This window comes from Primulina huaijiensis, chromosome 7, assembly GCF_012295235.1.
Source record: "Primulina huaijiensis isolate GDHJ02 chromosome 7, ASM1229523v2, whole genome shotgun sequence".
Classification (NCBI taxonomy): Eukaryota; Viridiplantae; Streptophyta; class Magnoliopsida; order Lamiales; family Gesneriaceae; genus Primulina; species Primulina huaijiensis.
In genome coordinates, this window is record NC_133312.1 from 3,625,016 (window position 1) to 3,639,564 (window position 14,549).

General features: G+C 29.7%; 1 protein-coding gene across 1 annotated transcript; it reads left to right on the plus strand.

The window, feature by feature from the left end:
• Nucleotides 1-11,878: 11,878 nt before the first annotated feature.
• LOC140981118 (MYB-like transcription factor ODO1) lies at nucleotides 11,879-14,150 on the plus strand. The gene is made up of 2 exons (XM_073447387.1): nucleotides 11,879-12,191; nucleotides 13,332-14,150. Exons 1-2 carry the CDS (start codon nucleotides 11,929-11,931, stop codon nucleotides 13,969-13,971), a joined length of 903 nt encoding a protein of 300 aa, XP_073303488.1. The 5' UTR covers nucleotides 11,879-11,928; the 3' UTR covers nucleotides 13,972-14,150.
• Nucleotides 14,151-14,549: the final 399 nt, after the last annotated feature.

Genomic DNA, 14,549 nt, shown 5'->3' on the forward strand with positions numbered 1-14,549 from the left:
TTTCATTCTTATTTGAGAATTTGTTTATTTTTTTTACAAAAAAAATATTAAATGAGATGAATATTTCATCCAAATGCATTTTCCATTGAAATACCAATACTTAGTGAATTTACGTTGTCTATTAGAATATCCAGTATTATAATACATATTGTGAGTATCTCATTTACGAAATCAAGTGTTTGACAACTCAAATTAAGTACTTCTCAAATAAAACTAATTACTTTAACTTTTTCATTCTTATTTGAGAATTTGGTTATTTTTTTTACAAAAAAAATATTAAATGAGATGAATATGTTATCAAAATACACATTTCATGAAAAGACAAACAATGATTGAATTTATAGTGATTGTTCGAAAATATAGTATTTTTGCAAACATTTGGAGAATTCAAATAACAAAATCAAGTATTTGAAACATCATAATAGGTACTAATACTTTGATAGATGGAAAACACACAATTAATTTGGTGGATAAAATTATATCTTTATTTAAATAATAAAAGGGCAAAAATGTAAATTTATCTTTGTAGGTAGTTAAAACTAAGATTGTAGTGTTGTCAGGTATTAATTTGTAAAAAAAACATATAGGTACTGAATTTTAAATCAAAGATGGACAGATATATTTTTTTCAAAATTGCCCTTAAAATTTTACCATGAGAAATACTACGTACGAAAAATACCTAAAAATACCTATTCAATGTAAAATCGTCCTATGATAATCGTATGATGTGATGTTAAAATATAAATTTTGTCGAAATGACACGTCATATAAAATTGTGACCGACGAACCAAACTCAATTCCGAATCGTTCCTATGAAATGTAGTAATTATTATTACCGTTTACTTTTTCCAAAGTGGAAAAGCAATTGGGCAAAAGTCCATCAAAGTCATCAACGTGACTGATCATTTTGAAAAATGAAACAAATTAATCCAATCATCTTCTTTGAATTTGGATGGAACGGAGCATGAATTTAAATATATTTTTATTATTCAAATAAATTAGACAATAAAAATTCAAATTAATTTTCACACTTATTTACATTACAATTATACTAATCATAATACATTTCAAATCCTTAAAATATTAGAATCATTTGAAATCTATCGTGATACGTATAATTATAATGTAATTAAATAGAAGATGAATTTGAATTTTCTCTATTTAATTTATTTAACAATGAAAATAAATTTGTTCCTAGATAGAACAAAAATTATCGACTCTTCGTTCCTAGTTAGAACAAAAATTTATTTTAATTACTTGGACGTCGATTTATAATATACATGGACATTATCGACTCATCGTTCCTAGTTCAGAACAAACATTAACTAATCTTAGGACTCAAAACATCACGCAACACACACGAAAAATAAAATCTAAAACTACCTGTCTCTCCGCGTCATAAACAACATATCAGGGTTTCTTCCACCTAGGGGTGTCAATTTAGATGGGTTGGGTCGGGTTGAACAATAGTACTATTCAAAAATTGCTCAACCCGAACCTAACCCAAACCTGAGCCAACCTAATCAACCCGATTTTAATTTTTTTTAAAAAATAAATAAAATTCAAATAATAATAATAATAATATTTTAATTTAAACGCATAATAAAAAAATCTTCCTCATATATATGATTAAATTTGAAAGTCTAATTGTAGAAAAATAAATTATATTTACTAAATCAAATAAACAATTGTTTAAAAAATAAAAAATGTTCAAAATAAATATTAAATTATGAAAATTTAAGATATAAATATACAATAAATATTTTTCAGACATACAATATATAAAAACGTAGGCAATATTTATTAATTATATATTTTTTTAAAAAAATTAAAAATTTTCAAACCCAACTCAATCCGATCATTTTTTCGGGTCAGCTATCGGGTCCAACCCGATTTGATCCGAACCCGAAAATCTCAAACTCAAACTTGATTTTTTTCGGATTACACCGTATCGGATTGGTGAGTCGTGTCTGATTTTGACACCCCTACTTCCACCATCTGAGACGAAAGAAGCAGCATATCATCATCGACTTCAAGAAAGACCATCTTCTCCAAGTCCTGTCATTAGTCCATTAATTATGGAGTTAACTTTGTAAGTACTCCTAACACTTGTTTAAAGTCTTTAAGTTGGCCGACAACTCCATGTTAATTGTGAAAATAACCTGTCAAAAGGTAATTTTAGGTATTGGCCGAAGAGATCATATTGTACTTCAATTTTCAACGACAACTCCCATTTCATTATAATTATCACCAAGTTCCGCGTGACGATGAGATTGCACCCAAGTTCCGTCATATTTACAGGAGGCGCTTGGTGATCATAATATATACATCTTGTCACATTCCAGGAACATATTATTACGAGTATATTTTAGAATATATTTAATCTGAAATTATTTTACAACTATTATTTAATTTGTTCTGAGACAATTTTGTTACAACCATTTATCATATTTGTAGGGATTTCTGTTTAACATAAACTGTAAAAAGTTGTGTGTATCAGATATTATAACACCTAGTGACAACAAGTAGTAGAATAATATAACACACAAATAAAATAACATAAATAAAAATAACTCAGTGATAATTATGCACAAGTTTATATATAAACTTGTACGATGTTTTATGGCAAAATAATCACTAAAAAAATAATTTCGAGTTTGGAGAATTTGCAAGCCAGCAATAAATTGCGTGATTGATAGTTCCAAAGTCATAATGAAATAGTTTTGCCTTAGTTGCATTTGAGTTGGAGAATGAGACTTTTCTTATTAATGGAGATTAACCTGATGATGACTTCAGGATTAGCATGTAACGTGCTAATTAATAAAAGCTTTAAATTAATTAGTTGATTAATTTTTTTTCCCAATAATTTTTTTTGAGAGCTATGGGGGCCAGGGCAGTCAAGGCAACTACGCAAGGTAAGTGGAAAATTGAATAATTAACTTGTTTTTCAATTATTTCACAAGGGAAAACAAGGATAAATTTACGTATTTATTATTATTATTATTATAGATAGAGTCTCATATAAAAAGTGTTCAATTAATGGCGTCACTATATCAATATACACTTAGTTTTCTAATGGTGCAGTGTCGTGTATTTCAAAATTTCAATATTTAGGGGTATGTCAGAATATAATATACAACTAGAATATTTTTAATGTGTTATGACAATGAAAATTAAAATCAATGGTCATGTCGAGAGTTTTAGAACTATGATAAAAAATTTGGAAAAAAAACAATAAAAAATAAAATGAAAATATTTTATTTTGTAATTTGAAAAGGTAAGGATAAAATATAAATCCAAACATAAACCAATATTTTCACATAACGTATTCAATTGATAAATGTTCGATTTTTCTTCAAAATAAATAAATGTTCAATTCAGCTCGGTTCATAATTCGGGATCAAACCTAATTGGACTCATAATGAGAAAAAATCATGTCAATATACACTTAATTTCTTCATTTACAAGGCTTAAATTCAAAATATTGTTTAAAGAAAACTAAAATTCTTAGCCTCGCACAAACAAATGTTTGCGACAAATACCGTTTTAGTTACTTTAAAATAAGATATGATTGAGGGAAATTAAGAGTTCAATTTTGGTATATATCAATCTTTTCTGATCATATAAAGACGATGAATCCAAATTCAGGTATCCAAGAGGGACATACGAAACAAAGCTTTTGACAAGAATAGCCTGTCACCTGAGTCTCCCGTCGGTAAATCCTCTTTCTTTGATTAACTAGCTAAAATTTATTTATTTTTTGTTTCTCAACTCGGGTTTTGTTCCACTAAGTTTTCAAATTTTGATTTTGATAAACTAAAATTAAATTATTAGCTATTTAATTCCAATTGTTGACATGACATTAGACAAGTCAGAAATTTCTGACGCAACGTCATCATCTCTTTCAATGTCATGTCAGTATTTTCTGATTTCCCGTCAGCACTTCGACGACATAAGATTGAAAGCCAAAAACAATAAAATCACTGCACCAAAACCAAAATTTGAAAACTCGGTGAATCAAAAAAGTTGTTTTTTCTGCCTAACTATGATAAATTGTCATCACCTCTTTATATATTTTGTGACTTATTGTTGGAATCTTATAATTAACTTGATAGAAGAGTGATCGACATATGATATTTGATCTATTATATGATTTAAAATATTTGAATTGTTTGATAAAACGTCAAGCTATCGATTCTATAATTGATATCAGAGTCAAGATCAAGTGTTCAGTTCATATAGATCACAAGACATACAATTACTATGATAAATATTGTTGATATGCAATAATAACACTATTAAGAGAACTACAACGATTGACATGTAATATTTAAACTCTACAATTTAAAAAAATTTGAATTTCATACATAATTACCACAATCTAATCTATAATTTTCATTAAACTTCTCGCATTTCATCTTATAGGTTACACCTGTGATTTTTATATATTTTTATATTATTATTATTATATAGTCGCTTGATATCTTTAATACGTTATTTGATCTATTGATTTGTCAAACTACGCTTTATTACACGTCAGGAAATTATTTCTTCCACCAAATCCATCTTTCTTTAACCACAATCAAAATTTTTATTGATGTTAATCTGTTTCTTATTATTTTATCATCTAAACTATGCTTTACGACAAATTATACCGAACTTTAACAAATATATACGTCGATTCAATTCAGTGACACTGCTGTATTTTACCACACTAGTTTCGTTTAATATTTAGCATGGCAATATTCCTGCCTGTAACTAATATATACTTCAGAATTTAAGATTAAAATAATCCAAGTTCCGCAAAATATTTCGTATACAAGAAAAAAGTTTCTTACATGGACCTAACTCGACCTCAAAAGCTAGCTCAAGGGAGGAGAATTGTCCAAGTCCATATATGCAACTCTCAGGTATTTTATCCAACCAATGTGAGACAACTAACACACTTCCTCACGCCCAGGAATGAACTTCTGGTACGTGAAGTTTACAAATGACCCAACTATGAGCAGAACGGGTGATCCAACACATAACGGTGGAACCTAAACTCTGATAAGATGTTAAGATTGGAACTTGGACCTAACTCAACATCAAAAGCTAGCTCAACGGGAGAGGATTGTCCAAGTTCATATATGCAACTCCCAGTTTATTTATCCAACCGATGTGGGATAATTAACAAACGGTATTGATCGGTAAAAAAAATAATAATAATATATTATAAAAATAAAATAAAAAGTGAACCCAGGTAGTTGCTCAAAGTCAAAGACCAAATTGTTGAAATTATTAGCTGCCACCATTTTAAGGCTCAGATAACATAATTTATTGCAATTTGTGTCCAAATCACAAATGACATAATTTGTTCAATCCGACTAAAATAAATCTTCTACATAAGACACGTACCACAAAATACAGGTTAAAAATCTTAACAGTATGTTATTCAAATAACTTGTACAAATTTCATTAACAAATTAAAGCACACAAAGTTTTCCAGGGATCGACACGGCCGGTTCTCTAAAAAAATTAGCAACCTCAATAATTGATTGAAATTGATAGAACAAATCTCGAAATTTGTTTTAATCGATCGGGAGACAAGATTTGATGCCAATTATGATTCGCAACGTGAAAAAATTAATATTAGAATATTAATCATTGTCCTAATCAGCAAAAAAACCGGATGAGAGCTGGCAAAAACTTTTCCTATTTTTTAAATTAAGTTTTTTTTTTTCGTTTCACTGCATTGATTTTTTAAATTTTTTTAGAGCAAATTTCACTCAGTTTTATTTATTTAAGTAAAGTTAAAGGTTTGTCTTCCTAGTCACTTCGTGACATTCAAATATAGATACACTCATGATCGCGCGTCAGAGGTCCAACTCGTAGTACTTGAATATAATGTCGTTCAGTTTATCTAATTTCAATATTTTTTTTAGAAATTGAAGGGGGAAACCCGCAAATTTTAACATTCCAACCCTAACGATATTAAATCTAGGTCGTCTAACTGAGACGAGAGCTTGGTCCAATGGATTCACCGGAATTTCCCATGTATTGACTCAAGTTCGAGTCTTCCCCACACCCTAGATTAGGATATCAAAAAAAAAAAAAAAAATAAAAATTCTAGGTCCTCCAGCTAACTTATGAATATTACGTAGCATCGAACTAATCTTTTTGAAAAATTGGATCCTTAAAACATATGGGTTCCCAAATTGCCCTAACGGTTAATTTGATGACTCAAATTCTTTCAAATGTGAAGAACTCAGAAGTTTTAATAATCAAACCTCAAATGATGTTAAATCTGGCCGTCCAACTATACCATATGGATTCTATCCCACATGGTAACATCAAACTAACATATTGAAAAATTCGATCAAAAAAACATGTGAGTTCCCCATATTGACGTCCTAACTCCTAAGGGTTGATCTTATGACCCAAATTCTTTCAAATTTGGGGAACCATCATGTTTAGTGGGAAAAATACAATTTGGTCCTATAACATGACAATTTGTTTATTTTTAGTTATGTGCATTTTCAAGTTACAGTATTAGTCGTGTAAGTTGGTATTTATCATCATTTTTTATCTTGTTTTCATCATATATAATGTGACATTAGATACGTCATCAATTTCTAATGTAATGTCAGTAATTTATGATGCTACCTTATCAATTTTTGGTATCACTTCATCAATTTCCAACGTCACGTTAGCACTCTAGTGAAAAATGACTACATGTGATAATAAACACCAACTTACATGAATAAAACTGTAAATTGAAAACTTACACGATTAAAAATGAAAATTGATGAAGTTTTTAATTATCCTGTTTTAACACTCAGATTTTAAATGATGTTAAATCTGGGTCATCCAACTATCCTGTGAATATTACTCACAAGATAGCATCTGTCTCAAAGAAGCTCATTGCAAAAAAATTATTTTGAAGCAGATATGATTCATAGTATTAAAAGTTCTTTATACACTTTTATATATAGATTAACTTATGTAACAATTAAAAATATTTTCTAATAAAATCGTTTCCGTATTTTAAAACTTACGAGTAATAATAATTAAAAAGGAAAGATCTTAACTTGTATTTTATAAAATGAAATAAAGATAGCAATTAGTTTATCAGTAAAACTGCTGTGTATTATTTTTGTGGGTTTCTTTTATACTAACTGAAAATAAGAAAGTCCTATTTTTGTATCAGATAAATGTATAAATAAATAAATACTGGGTAATGCTACTAACAAATTTTATGGTCAATACTAGGAATAGGCAATCGGATCGGGCACTTGACCCGACCAGTGCATTTTTCGGATAACTTGTGTCTGATCGGATTCGGATAGAAAATCCATGCCCTAAGTACCCGATCGGGTATCTGAAAACTCGATTTTTAAATTTTTTTAAAGATGAGATATGGGTTTGGTCTTGAATGGAGTGGTCCAAATTTATGGTATTATCTTGATTTTATTTTAATTGGTATTCTTGTTATTAGAAAGTTCTGAACTTTTTCAAATTTTGGTAAAGGTGTTCATCGAACGGTTCGGTTCGATTTTCGATTTTTTATTTCGGTTTTCGGTTTTAAAAATATATAATCTGATATTCGAACTATTTTTCTTCGGTTCGGTTTTCTACCGAAATGCATGGTTCAGTTGATGGTTATCTCGGTCGGTTATTTCGGTTTTGATAAAACTATTTAAATTAATAAAATAAATATATTGTAAAATATAATATGTTATTTTTTACATAATNTTAAGATTGGAACTTGGACCTAACTCAACATCAAAAGCTAGCTCAACGGGAGAGGATTGTCCAAGTTCATATATGCAACTCCCAGTTTATTTATCCAACCGATGTGGGATAATTAACAAACGGTATTGATCGGTAAAAAAAATAATAATAATATATTATAAAAATAAAATAAAAAGTGAACCCAGGTAGTTGCTCAAAGTCAAAGACCAAATTGTTGAAATTATTAGCTGCCACCATTTTAAGGCTCAGATAACATAATTTATTGCAATTTGTGTCCAAATCACAAATGACATAATTTGTTCAATCCGACTAAAATAAATCTTCTACATAAGACACGTACCACAAAATACAGGTTAAAAATCTTAACAGTATGTTATTCAAATAACTTGTACAAATTTCATTAACAAATTAAAGCACACAAAGTTTTCCAGGGATCGACACGGCCGGTTCTCTAAAAAAATTAGCAACCTCAATAATTGATTGAAATTGATAGAACAAATCTCGAAATTTGTTTTAATCGATCGGGAGACAAGATTTGATGCCAATTATGATTCGCAACGTGAAAAAATTAATATTAGAATATTAATCATTGTCCTAATCAGCAAAAAAACCGGATGAGAGCTGGCAAAAACTTTTCCTATTTTTTAAATTAAGTTTTTTTTTTTCGTTTCACTGCATTGATTTTTTAAATTTTTTTAGAGCAAATTTCACTCAGTTTTATTTATTTAAGTAAAGTTAAAGGTTTGTCTTCCTAGTCACTTCGTGACATTCAAATATAGATACACTCATGATCGCGCGTCAGAGGTCCAACTCGTAGTACTTGAATATAATGTCGTTCAGTTTATCTAATTTCAATATTTTTTTTAGAAATTGAAGGGGGAAACCCGCAAATTTTAACATTCCAACCCTAACGATATTAAATCTAGGTCGTCTAACTGAGACGAGAGCTTGGTCCAATGGATTCACCGGAATTTCCCATGTATTGACTCAAGTTCGAGTCTTCCCCACACCCTAGATTAGGATATCAAAAAAAAAAAAAAAAATAAAAATTCTAGGTCCTCCAGCTAACTTATGAATATTACGTAGCATCGAACTAATCTTTTTGAAAAATTGGATCCTTAAAACATATGGGTTCCCAAATTGCCCTAACGGTTAATTTGATGACTCAAATTCTTTCAAATGTGAAGAACTCAGAAGTTTTAATAATCAAACCTCAAATGATGTTAAATCTGGCCGTCCAACTATACCATATGGATTCTATCCCACATGGTAACATCAAACTAACATATTGAAAAATTCGATCAAAAAAACATGTGAGTTCCCCATATTGACGTCCTAACTCCTAAGGGTTGATCTTATGACCCAAATTCTTTCAAATTTGGGGAACCATCATGTTTAGTGGGAAAAATACAATTTGGTCCTATAACATGACAATTTGTTTATTTTTAGTTATGTGCATTTTCAAGTTACAGTATTAGTCGTGTAAGTTGGTATTTATCATCATTTTTTATCTTGTTTTCATCATATATAATGTGACATTAGATACGTCATCAATTTCTAATGTAATGTCAGTAATTTATGATGCTACCTTATCAATTTTTGGTATCACTTCATCAATTTCCAACGTCACGTTAGCACTCTAGTGAAAAATGACTACATGTGATAATAAACACCAACTTACATGAATAAAACTGTAAATTGAAAACTTACACGATTAAAAATGAAAATTGATGAAGTTTTTAATTATCCTGTTTTAACACTCAGATTTTAAATGATGTTAAATCTGGGTCATCCAACTATCCTGTGAATATTACTCACAAGATAGCATCTGTCTCAAAGAAGCTCATTGCAAAAAAATTATTTTGAAGCAGATATGATTCATAGTATTAAAAGTTCTTTATACACTTTTATATATAGATTAACTTATGTAACAATTAAAAATATTTTCTAATAAAATCGTTTCCGTATTTTAAAACTTACGAGTAATAATAATTAAAAAGGAAAGATCTTAACTTGTATTTTATAAAATGAAATAAAGATAGCAATTAGTTTATCAGTAAAACTGCTGTGTATTATTTTTGTGGGTTTCTTTTATACTAACTGAAAATAAGAAAGTCCTATTTTTGTATCAGATAAATGTATAAATAAATAAATACTGGGTAATGCTACTAACAAATTTTATGGTCAATACTAGGAATAGGCAATCGGATCGGGCACTTGACCCGACCAGTGCATTTTTCGGATAACTTGTGTCTGATCGGATTCGGATAGAAAATCCATGCCCTAAGTACCCGATCGGGTATCTGAAAACTCGATTTTTAAATTTTTTTAAAGATGAGATATGGGTTTGGTCTTGAATGGAGTGGTCCAAATTTATGGTATTATCTTGATTTTATTTTAATTGGTATTCTTGTTATTAGAAAGTTCTGAACTTTTTCAAATTTTGGTAAAGGTGTTCATCGAACGGTTCGGTTCGATTTTCGATTTTTTATTTCGGTTTTCGGTTTTAAAAATATATAATCTGATATTCGAACTATTTTTCTTCGGTTCGGTTTTCTACCGAAATGCATGGTTCAGTTGATGGTTATCTCGGTCGGTTATTTCGGTTTTGATAAAACTATTTAAATTAATAAAATAAATATATTGTAAAATATAATATGTTATTTTTTACATAATTTTCTTAATAAAACATTTAAATATAAAGTCTAAATGAATTACATAAACAACAATCAACTAAATATTATTCAAAATAATTCATCATTCATTAATGTCATCTCAAAAAATATATAATAAAAATAAAATTATTAATTTAATGAAATTTCGATTTTTTCGGTCGTTTCGGTTTTGACATATATAATCCGAAACCAAACCAAATAAATTTCGGTTTCAATATTTATATACGAATTATAAAATTCAATTTTTTGTTCGGTTCAGTGTTCGATTTTATCCGAAGTTTGAACACCCCTAAATTTTGGACGCTAATAATAATAAATTAAGTTTAGGGTAGTGAAACTATTATTTTTTTTTTTCCTATATGGGTATTCAATATATATGTATATAAAAAATTAAGTTCAAAAAGAAGTTGGGAATAGGAATTAGAAGATTATTTGGTTAGCATTTCATTTTAAAAAAAAATATATTTTAAAAAATATGAGACCCGAATCTAACCATACTCGAACTCAAACCGATCGGGTATACTGGTCGGATTCGAGTAACAAAAACACTAGCTAACGAAATCGAGTACCCGACCCAAACTACAAGAAATCTGAAAAATCCAACAAGTGTCCACCCCTAGTCATTGTAGGATTTTTACATCCTATAAATGTGCCAAACTTTAAAGTTTATTTCAATATAAAAGAGTGCGTAGTAAACGAAATCAAAGAAATTACATAAATATTTACTTCCATAAATTAAACATGCATTCTGTAATATATTATAAAGTATTTACTCGATAAATACAACCTTACAAATACATAGTTATAAAATTTATTTTCAACTAAATTGAAAACTCAATTATTTCCCTTTTCTCCAATTTTTATTTTATTTGAAGTTTAGTGGTGAGCAGACCGAACAAAATGATGAAGCTCCCCATAAAACGGATCCAAGCAAACGGGTGGTGACGTTAGTGATGACGGAGTCCTTGAGTCACGCAGCAATCACAAAGGTGATCCTTGCGTATTTGGTTTTGAGCCAAATATTTTCGGGATCTTTAAAAAAATTTGAGAATTTCCTTTATTTGTGAGTTCGACTTAGAAATTGTCCTCTAGTTTTTTAAATTTGATATATTTCTTACAACTTCGTCGTATTCTCACATTTAAAATTATAATGTTTCTAAATCACAATTTTTTTTTAAAAAAATTAATATTCTCCATTTCAAGAATATTTGGGTCCGAAAGCTAACATTAAAAGGCAGTGCTTGAAAATTCATTGTAGCTTTGTTTTTGGTTTACCCATGTGGAGTTGCTCCAATAATAACATCTAAAACCATGCTTGCAGTTCATCAGTGCCTTTCGGTGGGCCATACGTATATAATAACACATGCACACAAATTTTTTTATTTTATTTTTTTTTGAAATTAAAGAAAAAAGTAATGGATACGTTTTATGGCTTAGCTTGGGGATATATAAAGGTGGGTAAAGGGGACTTTTGAGTTCTACCAAAGTTTATAAATATAATTTATTTGTGGTGGTGGAGATGGGAAGACAACCGTGTTGCGACAAAGCTGGGGTGAAGAAAGGACCATGGACGGCGGAGGAAGATAATAAACTTATCAATTTTATCTTGACAAAAGGCCAATGCTGCTGGCGGGCAGTCCCCAAACTGGCGGGCCTCCGCCGCTGTGGCAAGAGTTGCCGCCTCCGTTGGACGAATTATCTCCGCCCTGACTTGAAGAGAGGCCTTCTCACTCCGGCAGAGGAGCAGTTGGTCATTGATCTTCACGCGCGGCTCGGCAACAGGTATATTCAGAACATTGCTGTCTCTTTGATTTTTGGTGTGTTAAGCCTTGTACGTACATGTTTTTCCTAATACATTCAAAGTTCTTATGTAGGAATGGACCAAATGAGGTTAACTTCAATGTAACTTTGATATATATATTATATATTTAAACAAAAATGTTTGAATAAAAAGTCATCATAAAAAGAGTATATCAGAATCTAATATGTTTTTTTTAAAAAAAAAAATTAAAATTCATTAGTCTTGTATTCAAACATCAAGATTATATCTATTTTTTTCCCAAAATAAAATAAAAATAAAGCGTCTATAGATTTTATAGTCAAAGTATTCCGAAAGCGTTGTACATTTTAGGTGGCACCTCAATATCCATTCTGGGGGAAGAAACGTCACCAACACTCTATATATAAGTTGAATTTCTTTAGCTCCTTAAAATGCTAAGAAAATAAAATAATATTTTCCGAACATTTTATTTCTTGTTTTTTTGATAATGTATGTGTCTGATTTTGACAGATAGGTGTGGTATCAAACCCAAAAAACTAAATGGCCCTCTGGGGAATAAAGGTACCACACCTATGCCAAGAGGCCTGTGACATGAGAATCATTCCTTTTTTAGTGTTGAGAATTTTTGGGGGGACATTCAAGTACAGTAGTATAGTGGGATACGGGCCAAATACGCAAGCTCCTATAATAAAAGATAATATATATTGAGTGNATTTGTTGTACATTTAACATGTCGTCAAGTTGAGATTTCAATTTTTAGTCTTCCCATAATTTAATAATGCTATTGTTTATTTTCCTTGCTCTTTATGAGAATTTTCGGTTACGTTCGTCTTTCGCCCACTAAACATTTATTTTCAAATTTGTAATGTTAACTTTTATAATTCTACTATGCATGCTATAAATTCATTATTAGATATACAATATAAACTTATATTAGAAATTCAATACATATGTCATTAATATCTAGTAAATAAATCGAACAATGATAAATAATTGGAAGACAAAATACGAAGCCATTTTGTTTGTTTTTTTTATTTGGTTCAATCTTGTGCAATAGTTGTTTTTGCAGATCAAATATATTAAACTTAATTGTTTTTTTTATGTCATTACGCACTAACGCTAACCTAAAATTTCTAAATCAGGTGGTCCAAAATTGCAGCAAGATTGCCAGGTAGGACTGATAATGAGATTAAAAACCATTGGAACACCCATATCAAGAAAAAGTTACTGAAAATGGAAATTGATCCTGTCACACATGAACCCCTAGTCCAACAGCCAAAGCCAAACACCAACGAAACTACAAATTCACCGTCCAATGAATCAGATAATTTCCCGAAACCAGCCAAAAATAAATCCCCAGAATGCACCGGAAACTTAGAAGAAAACCCGTTTTCGCCACATGAGAATTGTTCGTCCGATGAATCGATTTTACACGAAAAATTTTTGTACGAAAACGACCCTTTGATCGCTTGCCTGTTTGGGGGTGAGAAATGCTCGTCCGATGAATCGATCTTACACGAAGACAGTTTGTACGAAAACGACCCTTTGATCGCTTGCCTGTTTGGGGATGATCCGCCTCAAGTCGAGGTTCCACCGGATTTCCCATGTTTGGACGAAGAGGTGAACAACATTTTCTTGCAAACTTGGGACGATACATGCTCGTGGCTATTGGATTGTCAAGATTTCGGGGTTCATGATTTTGGATTCGATTGTTTCAGTGACATGGAAACTGAAAAGGCCTTAGGTATGGGGGGAAATGAGGGGAAATCAATGATACTATAAAAAAATAAAATATTAAATTTAGGCAACCAAATAGACTACTAGCATAGTATGGGCTTTTTCTTTTTGTTGTTTTTGGTACATAAATATATATGTTTTGGATTCGAGTGATGCATAGGTGTGAATTTGTTTTTATTATTTATAAAAACAATGTTGTACATAGATACTAATGCACCTCGCGAATTGCCAATGTTTTTATAATTAGATTGATTATCTAATAAGTCTGTATTAAAAAACAGTGCAACATATTAGATCAAAAAACTATATCAGATAGAATAATAATATAAAATAGTAAATAAATATTTTAAATTCTAAAAATCTTAAATATATATATAAATAATAATATAATTCTAATTTCGATTGATTAATTGTGCTATCGTGACTAGCAAACATTGTAAACTATGACCTTGGCTGTTTCTTTATTGGATTTACAATTAAAAAATAATAATGAAAAAGTATATATCAAATTTAAAATATAAACAACATATATATAATCAAATATAATTATATTTATATTTTATATAGATAAAAAAATAAATCAAAGTAAACTGTAATACTACAGAATAAATTTTTTTAGCAAA